The 12,477-nt window shown below is 36.9% G+C and overlaps 1 protein-coding gene across 1 annotated transcript in view; it reads right to left on the bottom strand.

Moving 5' to 3' along the window:
• The window catches only part of DNAI4 (dynein axonemal intermediate chain 4), a 93,376-nt gene that overhangs the window by 20,749 nt on the left and 60,150 nt on the right, over positions 1–12,477 (bottom strand). The window contains 4 exon segments of the mRNA XM_042952056.1: positions 40–161; positions 454–611; positions 2,496–2,647; positions 3,899–3,985. Coding sequence (XP_042807990.1) covers positions 40–161; positions 454–611; positions 2,496–2,647; positions 3,899–3,985 — 519 coding nt within the window.

Here is a 12,477-nt window from a genome sequence, read left to right on the forward strand (position 1 = left end):
GTCATTTGCAATAGTGAATAATGGATTGGAATAATTTACCTTAGGATGAAAAGCGAAACACATTCCAGGGGCCTGTCGAGATATCAGAGCTTCACCTTTCTTTTCTTTTTCCCCTCCTTTTTTGCTGCTGCTAGAAGTAGTTCGCTTCAAACGCATCAAATCTTTATTTAAAGAAGAAAACATATATCTTATTTAATACATGAAAAAGTATTGTATAATAATGTATGTCCCTCCTACAAATAATAGTATGAGTTCTGCCATCTTTTGCATGTGATTATCTTAAAACTAGCAAATACCAATGAGAAAAACAATGAGCAAGTACAATATTTTTTCTTATGTAGCCAAACGAAAATTTGTCACCTCTTACTCATGGCTCACTAGGAATTTTAAGTCAGCACATAATAAGAGAAAGGTAATTTGATACGTATGTGTATTTGTATACATTCTTTTTACCATGACAGTCCAGTCCTTTCCGTATAACCCATTTGGAGATTCTTCCATCTGCTGATATAGAAACTAGTATTTCTCTTTTGTCATCCCCTGTTGTCCCTCGATCTTGTTCTATCCACTGTAGTTGCCATACAGGTCCCAAATGTTTTTGAGGTGATTCACTAAAACAGGGAAAAGCACTAAATATAGAATCATTGCCATAATTTTTAAAAGCACAGGAGTATAAGTCATAAGGACAGCTCCCTGGAGCACTGTGACCTACTTATGGGATGATGCTCCTATTGTTCACTTTCACTTTAGTAAAAGTATTTTGAAAAACAGGGAAAACAATCATTTTGTCACCTAATATTTTTGTTTTTTTTCATTTCTTATAAAAGGAAACTTTTACTACTTTTAATTATATTAATGCCATAAAAGAAATACAAAAGCAAATATTTTCTTTCTTTTCAAAATATACTTTCCCTTACTCTATTCATTTACTTTTTCCTAGATAAGTTGTGTTAATTTATTTTGGACACTTTGAAAATAAGTATCTTCATCTTTATAAGGATTTTTTTCATAGCTTAAGTAGATAAATTATTTAAGTCTTATTTAAGTAAACAATTACCTTACCTTTCTATATTTCAGGCTTGCCCATTGGCTTGATTCTCTCTATGGCTGATTTAACGTTTCTCTGAAGAATTAAAATCACTTCTCAGATTAGTGATTGTTTTCCTGTCAGGATAATAGGTTCCTCTGTTCCTAGTCCTTGATTTTTTTATGCAAACCTCCCAAAGCAATGGTTCTGAATCTTTTTAAAATCATAGATAACTTCGATTATTTGGTAAAACAAGCACAAAGGCCCATGCTTACAAAACTATGCAGATAATTTCAAATTTAAGCTTACAGACCCTCCTTTGATGCCTATTTTCAGCTCTAAGTTTATTAAAACACTAATATAAATATACTACTTCATTTTTGCCGCATTGGTATCTATTCTATTATAAAAACCTAACAATACTCAATATCTTTCACTTTTAACTTTTTTAATTTTCTCAGTATGACTCATTCACTGATTGATTTATTTATTCTTATTCACTTACTATAATCCTGTTACATTCTCAATATTATGTGACATGCTGATGATAAACAGGCAAGACTTAATCCTTGACTTCGAGTTGCTTACAGCCTCTTCAGAAAGATATATATATATAAATAATACATATACAGCGTGATGAGTGCTATGATAACTAGACAAACGCACAAAAGAAAGGAATGGGAAGGCTTCTTGGAGGAGGTGGTGCCAAAGCAATAAAGGGTACAAACTTATAGTTAGAAGATGAACAAGTTCTAAAGATCTAATATATAGCATGATGTTCATACTTAACAATACTGTACTATATACTCAAAATTTGCTAAGAGAATAGATCCAAAATGTTCCCACCACATATTAATCAATTTTATTGTGGTAATCATTTCACAGTGTATACATATTAAATAATTACATTGTACCCCTTTTAAAAATCACATTGTAGAACCTAAATATATACAATTTTTATTTGTCAATTGTACCTCAATGAAGCTGGGGAAATTTTTGATTTTCTTTTAAAAGAATAAACAAACTGTAGGGGCACCTGAGTGGCTCAGTCGGTTAAGCGTCCGACTTCGGCTCAGGTTATGATCTCACGGTTCATGAGTACAAGCCCCACGTCAGGCTCTGGGCTGACAGCTTGGAGCCTGGAACCCACTTCAGATTCTGTGTCTCCCTCTGTCTGCCCCTCCGCTGCTTGGACTCTGTCTCTCGCATTGTCTCAAAAATAAGTAAACATTAAAAAAAATTTTTTTTAAGAATAAACAAACTGTCAAGGAAGGTTGGTGAGGTGGGCAGAGAACATACAGATTTTAGGACAGAGCATTTCAGCTAGAGAGGAATTATTAAGTGAAAAATAATGGTATCACTCTCAAAACATAAACATTCACTCAAAATTAGATAACATTAGATTAAATTTTTACTTCTCCCTAAAAAAAGCACATATTATATGTTTATCTGATTCTTGGATTCTCACCTACTATCCAGAACAGGAACATTACTGTTGCTCTGTACATTATAAATTGCAATGGTACCATTGTGATAGCCAACTGCTAAAAGATTAGGTGCTCCAATGGAGAAATCCACAGCAGTAACTCCATATGGACTCTGATAAATACGTTCTGGCCACTGAATAAAAAAATAATTGTATTACATTTTAAACTGGGTTTTGCAGGCCGCAGTAAGATAGGGTATAATGGTGACTTAAGACAAGTCTGGGGGCAGTGGAAATGTAAGAAGGGCTAGTCTACATTAAGTTACTCTTCTCTTCCTAACTTCCAGTATAGATGAAAACAAAATGTCAATTAGTCATTCCCTTTCCTTTGATGAATCCTCAGGACTCAATAATTTTAAGAAATACAGCATGGCCTTCTCCAATAATTATCATATTTTGGTAATCTTTCAGTAGGATTTGCATGATCATCATAGATTTACTTTCTTTAAGAAACAAATAATGGGCTCCAATCAAATTATCTAGCAATGTTCCTATCTTCCAGTATCTGTTTCATAGGCTTGCATTATCTAGACATTTCTGAACGGTGGAAAGAAGAAGCCACAAAAAAACTCTGTACAGTAGTCTTTTTGACAACTCTGTGAAGAGTTTTATTGTTTTGCTTTGCTTAAAGTCTAATCTAAATCCTTTCTTGCTTCTAACAGTCTGTATGGAAAAGAAGACAACTTACCAGTGATGGATCCTATATTAATACTTCCACATGTTTAAAATTGCTTCTACCTTCCTTTTTTTTAATTCTACATAAACCCAGCTTCCTAATAGACTGGGATTATTTATAAAAGCTCCAATCATTTTTTATTTTGCTTTCCTGATCCTTTTCTAAGTTTTCCACTTCACAATTCAGTTATGAATTAAAACTAAATGTAAAGCTGCAAAATAACAGACTGACTAAAACTGTTTAACAAAAAAAAAACCCATGACTGATTCTTATTATTCTCTTCTTGCTAATAACATGGTCATTCATATTCATCCATTTTGTATGTATTCAAGCCAGCAGAAATCTATCTTATGAGGTGATGAGATATTTATACATTAAGAAACAATTCAGTATTAGCTGAAACATATAATTTTCAAAGGATTTTCACTCGCAAATTTGCTCTTCTTTCTGATAAAAAATAATGGTTCAACTCTGGATCATAAGATCTAATAGCACATAGTAAATGCTCAATAAATATTTATTAAATGAATTTACTGTATCTTATATCAACAAGAATAAATTTTAATACTTATAGATTTAAACCAAAGAAAATAAAGTCTTCCTCGATAATTTTTTGACTTTGTTTAATTATCCCACACAACTATCTACTTTATGAGAATTATGTCAATATTTAATTAACTAAAAATGGGTTTATTCCTACTGGGGTTACCATAGGATTCTTTATTGACCAGCAGCAAGCCAATCCTCTTTTTTGCTCTCTAAATCCAAAGTGCCCATAGCCAACAGCCAAAAGGTCCTGAAAATCAGAAAAATACGTTTAAAATAAGAGAGAGTAGCATAGAAACATTGGAAAATATATAAAGATACATTTTAATGAACTGTGTTAAGAATAGAAAGACATTTCTATTGAGAAAAAATACCAGTATACTATTTATTTTTACTTTACACCTCCATCTTCCTAAGCAAAATAATAATCATATTTTCAGACTGATGAATAACTAAAAAGAACCAATTGCTGAAAAGTTCTTTTATATATTGAGTTAATCTTCCAAGATTATATTACTACATTATGGGTTTCTGAGAATGACCTAATTATTTCAAATATAAAGACAAAGTGCCATGAACTGAATTGTGTCTCCTCCCCTAAAATTCATGGGTTGAAGTCCTAATTCCCAATGTGATTATATTTGAAGAAAGGGCTTTTAGGAGGTAATGAAGATTAAATGAGGTCATGAGGGTCATAATGTTAATCCAATAGGATTGGTGGCTTCATAAAAAGAGGAAGAGACACCAGAGCTCTCTCTCTCCACCATGTGAGAATGCAGCAAGAAGGTGGCCATCTGCAAGATAGGAAGAGAGCCTTCACCAGTAATGAAATCAGCCAGCACAATGATCCTAAACTTCCTGGCCTCCAGGAAATAAATTTCTGATTTCTAATCCAGCCAGTCGATGGTATCTTTCATGGCACCCCAAACGGATTAATAAAGCATTTCAAGATATGCTTATACAAGTGCATAAAGACAAAAGTTTAATGATTGACCAAACCCAACCTCTTCTTTGTAATCAGAATACCTTTATCAAAAATATATTATATATTTTTGCCATAACCCTACTTTCAAGCCAACATCACCTCTTTATAATTTCCTCTGCCTTAAACCACTCTTCACCACTATTCCTTTTACACTGACATGAACAAACTTCTATTCATCGCTTCAAGACTCAGCATAGGCACCACTTCCTCTAAAAAGCATTCATGAGCCTCTCTTATGTATTCCCACAATACTATTTATTTTCCTTATTAAAACACAGAGAGAACTATTATATAGGCAGGGTCTATGTGTGACTAAATTACTACTGTTTCTCTAGTGCCTTATTAGAGTTCCTGGCATAGTCAATGTTCAATAAGTATTTGTAGAATGAATTAATAAATATAATAGATGCCATTTGTCATATTTTTTTAGCTTTGTTAACAATTATTTAAATTTAATCTCAATAACAATATATTAACTTTTAAAATGCTGGTTTATTCAGTTTCTAAAAATGATTCACCTGTCTTTATTACACATTTATTATTGATTTATTGAGTATCACTTACCTTACATGGGGTTTCCAAATATAGTTTATAAAAACCAATCTGTACTAAAAGTATTTTATTTTATTAAAAATAATATACATAATTTAAACAACACATTACTTAGGTTTCTATAAGAATGATGATAGACTTTCTGTTTTTTTAAAAACCGTAACCACTAGCATATTTGCACATAGCACCTTATAAGGTGTGGCAGTAAAATAAAAAGGCTAATTCTTAAACTTACATTATACAATACAATCTTAATATACCAATTCATTTTGACCACTTTAAAAATACACTAAATATTTATTCCAAAGGTATTGTTATTACACAAAAGGGTTTTAGAATCCCTAATTGAGAATCATGTCTTCAGAAGCAGTTTATAAACTCAAGGAGAAAATAAGTCTCGTTACTCTATAATCATCTCTCTTTTAAAGCAAACATACCATTCTCCAACTTGATGATTCATATAATTTGGCTCAAGATGATTTTTGGCAGTGCAGTAATTAAGAGCAAGAACTCTGGATTCAGATGTTAGAGTTTGAATTCTAGCTGTTTCACTTACTAGAGTTGTGTTACTCTGGGAATTTAAGAGATGTGTAACTTTGGGCAAGTTATTTATCCCTTTTGTACTTCAGTTTTCTTATCAACATAATGGGGAAAATAGTACCTAACTCAGAGTTACCGTGTTAATACAAGTAAAATGCTTACAGTATCGCCTGGTACATAGTAAGTACTATTTAAGTATTGCTGTTAAGCACTCTCAATAATAGCCAAATTATGGAAAGAGCCTAAATGTCCATCAATTGATGAATGGATAAAAAAATTGTGGTTTATATACACAATGGAGTACTACGTGGCAATGAGAAAGAATGAAATATAGCCCTTTGTAGCAACGTGGATGGAACTGGAGAGTGTGATGCTAAGTGAAATAAGCCATACAGAGAAAGACAGATACCATAAGTTTTCACTCTTATGTGGATCCTGAGAAACTTAACAGAAACCCAAGGGGGAGGGGAAGGAAAAAAAAAAAGAGGTTAGAGTGGGAGAGAGCCAAAGCATAAGAGACTCTTAAAAACTGAGAACAAACTGAGGGGTGATGGGGGGTGGGAGGGAGGGGAGGGTGGGTGATGGGTATTGAGGAGGGCACCTTTTGGGATGAGCACTGGGTGTTGTATGGAAACCAATTTGACAATAAACTTCATAAAAAAATAATAAAAAATAAAAAAATAATTAAAAAAAAAGTATTTGCTATTACTGGTAGTAATAATATTTTAAGAAATCTCAAAATTATCTTGTATATTTTCAGGGTCACTAGATTAAGTATATATTTGTGAATATGATTACTTTAAGAAGAATATTAATTTGGGTACATGAGCTTGATATATCTGAAAATAAATCAATTAGATGTTATCTTCTGGTTCACTTTTCAATATCTGATATGGATTCAGAGAATACTGTGTCCCAAGTACATCTCCTAAAATTAAAATGATGACATTTCATATTAAAGGAGAAAAAATTATTTTGTAACTATTATCATTTTCTACTTTTTGAAACATGAACTTGTTGTAGAGGTATGTTAAAAACTCCACTTTAGGAGGAGGGAGGGAAGATGGCGGCGTAGGAGGACGCTGGGCTCACCGCGTGTCCTGCTGATCACTTAGATTCCACTTACACCTGCCTAAAGAACCCAGAAAACCGCCAGAGGATTAGCAGAACGGAGTCTCCGGAGCCAAGCGCAGACGAGAGGCCCACGGAAGAGGGTAGGAAGGGCGGCGAGGCGGTGCGCGCTCCACGGACTGGCGGGAGGGAGCCGGGGCGGAGCGGCGGCTTGCCGGCCAAGCAGAGCTCCCAAGTCTGGCTGGCAAAAGCGGAGGGGCTGGATGGACTGTGTTCTGACAGCAAGCGCCAACTTAGCATCTGGGAGGTCATAAGCTAACAGCTCTGCTCAGAAAGCGGGAAGGCTGGAGGACAAAGGGAGGGAGAGCAGCTGAGCCCCCGGAAGGCAGAGCTCAGCTTGGCGGGGAACAAAGGCGCTTGCCAGCGCCATCTCCCCCGCCCATCCTCCAGCCAAAATCCCAAAGAGAACCAGTTCCTGCCAGGGAACTTGCTCGCTCCGCACAAACACCCAACTCTGTGCTTCTGCGGAGCCAAACCTCAGGCAGCGGATCTGACTCCCTCCCGCTGCCACAGGGCCCCTCCTGAAGTGGATCACCTAAGGAGAAGCGAGCTAAGCCTGCCCCTCCAGCCCCCGTGCACCTTGCCTACCCACCCCAGCTAATACGCCAGATCCCCAGCACCACAAGCCTGGCAGTGTGCAAGTAGCCCAGACGGGCCACGCCACCCCACAGTGAATCCCGCCCCTAGGAGAGGGGAAGAGAAGGCACACACCAGTCTGACTGTGGCCCCAGCGGTGGGCTGGGGGCAGACATCAGGTCGGACTGCGGCCCCGCCCACTAACTCCAGTTATACACCACAGCACAGGGGAAGTGCCCTGCAGGTCCTCACCACTCCAGGGACTATCCAAAATGACCAAATGGAAGAATTCCCCTCAGAAGAATCTCCAGGAAATAACAACAGCTACTGAACTGATCAAAAAGGATTTAAATCATATAACAGAAAGTGAATTTAGAATAATAGTCATAAAATTAATCGCTGGGCTTGAAAACAGTATACAGGACAGCAGAGAATCTCTTGCTACAGAGATCAAGGGACTAAGGAACAGTCACGAGGAGCTGAAAAGCGCTTTAAACGAAATGCAAAACAAAATGGAAACGACGACAGCTCGGATTGAAGAGGCAGAGGAGAGAATAGGTGAACTAGAAGATAAAGTTATGGAAAAAGAGGAAGCTGAGAGAAAGAGAGATAAAAAATCCAGGAGTATGAGGGAAAAATTAGAGAACTAAGTGATACACTAAAAAGAAATAATATACACATAATTGGTATCCCAGAGGAGGAAGAGAGAGGGAAAGGTGCTGAAGGGGTACTTGAACAAATTATAGCTGAGAACTTCCCTGAACTGGGGAAGGAAAAAGGCATTGAAATCCAAGAGGCACAGAGAACTCCCTTCAGATGTAACGTGAATCGATCTTCTGCATGACATATCATAGTGAAACTGGCAAAATACAAGGATAAAGAGAAAATTCTGAAAGCAGCAAGGGATAAATGTGCCCTCACATATAAAGGGAGACCTATAAGACTCGTGACTGATCTCTCCTTTGAAACTTGGCAGGCCAGAAAGGCTTGGCACGATATCTTCAGTGTGCTAAACAGAAAAAATATGCAGCCGAGAATCCTTTATCCAGCAAGTCTGTCATTTAGAATAGAAGGAGAGATAAAGGTCTTCCCAAACAAACAAAAACTGAAGGAATTCATCACCACTAAACCAGCCCTACAAGAGATCCTAAGGGGGATCCTGTGAGACAAAGTACCACAGACATCACTGCAAGCATAAAACATACAGACATCACAATGACTCTAAACCCGTATCTTTCTATAATAACACTGAATGTAAATGGATTAAATGCGCCAACCAAAAGACATAGGGTATCAGAATGGATAAAAAAACAAGACCCATCTATTTGCTGTCTACAAGAGACTCATTTTAGATCTGAGGACACCTTTAGATTGAGAGTGAGGGGATGGAGAACTATTTATCATGCTACTGGAAGCCAAAAGAAAGCTGGAGTAGCCATACTTATATCAGACAAACTAGACTTTAAATTAAAGGCTGTAACAAGAGATGAAGAAGGGCATTATATAATAATTACAGGGTCTATCCATCAGGAAGAGCTAACAAGTATAAATGTCTATGTGCCGAATACCGGAGCCCCCAGATATATAAAACAATTACTCATAAACATAAGCAACCTTATTGATAAGAATGTGGTCATTGCAGGGGACTTTAACACCCCACTTACAGAAATGGATAGATCATCTAGACACACGGTCAATAAAGAAACAAGGGCCCTGAATGATATATTGGATCAGATGGACTTGACAGATATATTTAGAACTCTGCATCCCAAAGCAACAGAATATACTTTCTTCTTGAGTGCACATGGAACATTCTCCAAGATAGATCATATACTGGGTCACAAAACAGCCCTTCATAAGTTTACAAGAATTGAAATTATACCATGCATACTTTCAGACCACAATGCTATGAAGCTTGAAACCAACCACAGGAAAAAGTCTGGAAAACCTCCAAAATCATGGAGGTTAAAGAACACCCTACTAACGAATGAGTGGGTCAACCAGGCAATTAGAGAAGACATTAAAAAATATATGGAAACAAACAAAAATGAAAATACAACAATCCAAACGCTTTGGGACGCAGCGAAGGCAGTCCTGAGAGGAAAAGACATTGCAATCCAGGCCTATCTCAAGAAACAAGAAAAATCCCAAATACAAAATCTAACAGCACACCTAAAGGAAATAGAAGCAGAACAGCAAAGGCAGCCTAAACCCAGCAGAAGAAGAGAAATAATAAAGATCAGAGCAGAAATAAACAATATAGAATCTAAAAAAACTGTAGAGCAGATCAACGAAACCAAGAGTTGGTTTTTTGAAAAAATAAACAAAATTGACAAACCTCTAGCCAGGCTTCTCAAAAAGAAAAGGGAGATGACCCAAATAGATAAAATCATGAATGAAAATGGAATGATTACAACCAATCCCTCAGAGATACAAACAATTATCAGGGAATACTATGAAAAATTATATGCCAACAAAATGGACAACCTGGAAGAAATGGACAAATTTCTAAACACCCACACTCTTCCAAAACTCAATCAGGAGGAAATAGAAAGCTTGAACAGACCCATAACCAGCGAACAAATTGAATCGGTTATCAAAAATCTCCCAACAAATAAGAGTCCAGGACCAGATGGCTTCCCAGGGGAGTTCTACCAGATGTTTAAAGCAGAGATAATACCTATCCTTCTCAAGCTATTCCAAGAAATAGAAAGGGAAGGAAAACTTCCAGACTCATTCTATGAAGCCAGTATTACTTTGATTCCTAAACCAGACAGAGACCCAGTAAAAAAAGAGAACTACAGGCCAATATTCCTGATGAATATGGATGCAAAAATTCTCAATAAGATACTAGCAAATCGAATTCAACAGCATATAAAAAGAATTATTCACCATGATCAAGTGGGATTCATTCCTGGGATGCAGGGCTGGTTCAACATTCACAAATCGATCAACGTGATACATCACATTAACAAAAAAAAAGAGAAGAACCATATGATCCTGTCAATCGATGCAGAAAAGGCCTTTGACAAAATCCAGCACCCTTTCTTAATAAAAACCCTTGAGAAAGTCGGGATAGAAGGAACATACTTAAAGATCATAAAAACCATTTATGAAAAGCCCACAGCTAACATCATCCTCAACGGGGAAAAACTGAGAGCTTTTTCCCTGAGATCAGGAACACAACAGGGATGCCCACTCTCACCGCTGTTGTTTAACATAGTGCTGGAAGTTCTAGCATCAGCAATCAGACAACAAAAGGACATCAAAGGCATCAAAATTGGCAAAGATGAAGTCAAGCTTTCGCTTTTTGCAGATGACATGAAATTATACATGGAAAATCCGATAGACTCCACCAAAAGTCTGCTAGAACTGATACATGAATTCAGCAAAGTTGCAGGATACAAAATCAATGTACAGAAATCAGTTGCATTCTTATACACTAACAATGAAGCAACAGAAAGACAAATAAAGAAACTGATCCCATTCACAATTGCACCAAGCATAAAATACCTAGGAATAAATCTAACCAAAGATGTAAAAGATCTGTATGCTGAAAACTATAGAAAGCTTATGCAGGTAATTGAAGAAGATATAAAGAAATGGAAAGACATTCCCTGCTCATGGATTGGAAGAATAAATATTGTCAAAATGTCAATACTACCCAAAGCTATCTACACATTCAATGCAATCCCAATCAAAATTGCACCAGCATTCTTCTCGAAACTAGAACAAGCAATCCTAAAATTCATATGGAACCACAAAAGGCCCCGAATAGCCAAAGTAATTTTGAAGAAGAAGACCAAAGCAGGAGGCATCACAATCCCAGACTTTAGCCTCTACTACAAAGCTGTCATCATCAAGACAGCATGGTATTGGCATAAAAACAGACACATAGACCAATGGAATAGAATAGAAACCCCAGAACTAGACCCACAAACGTATGGCCAACTCATCTTTGACAAAGCAGGAAAGAACATCCAATGGAAAAAAGACAGTCTCTTTAACAAATGGTGCTGGGAGAACTGGACAGCAACATGCAGAAGGTTGAAACTAGACCACTTTCTCACACCATTCACAAGAATAAACTCAAAATGGATAAAGGACCTGAATGTGAGACAGGAAACCATCAAAACCTTAGAGGAGAAAGCAGGAAAAGACCTCTCTGACCTCAGCCGTAGCAATCTCTTACTCGGCACATCCCCAAAGGCAAGGGAATTAAAAGCAAAAGTGAATTACTGGGACCTTATGAAGATAAAAAGCTTCTGCACAGCAAAGGAAACAACCAACAAAACTAAAAGGCAACCAACGGAATGGGAAAAGATATTTGCAAATGACACATCGGACAAAGGGCTAGTATCCAAAATCTATAAAGAGCTCATCAAACTCCACACCCGAAAAACAAATAACCCAGTAAAGAAATAGGCAGAAAACATGAATAGACACTTCTCTAAAGAAGACATCCGGATGGCCAACAGGCACATGAAAAGATGTTCAACGTCGCTCCTTATCAGGGAAATACAAATCAAAACCACACTCAGATACCACCTCACGCCAGTCAGAGTGGCCAAAATGAAGAAATCAGGAGACTATAGATGCTGGAGAGGATGTGGAGAAACAGGAACCCTCTTGCACTGTTGGTGGGAATGCAAATTGGTGCAGCCGCTCTGGAAAGCAGTGTGGAGGTTCCTCAGAAAATTAAAAATAGACCTACCCTATGACCCAGCAATAGCACTGCTAGGAATTTATCCAAGGGATACAGGAGTACTGATGCATAGGGGCACCTGTACCCCAATGTTTATAGCGGCACTCTCAACAATAGCCAAATTATGGAAAGAGCCTAAATGTCCATCAACTGATGAATTGATAAAGAAATTGTGGTTTATATACACAATGGAATACTACGTGGCAATGAGAAAAAATGAAATATGGCCTTTTGTAGCAACATGGATGGAACT

This window comes from Panthera leo, chromosome C1 (genome assembly GCF_018350215.1).
Source record: "Panthera leo isolate Ple1 chromosome C1, P.leo_Ple1_pat1.1, whole genome shotgun sequence".
In the NCBI taxonomy this organism is placed as follows: Eukaryota; Metazoa; Chordata; class Mammalia; order Carnivora; family Felidae; genus Panthera; species Panthera leo.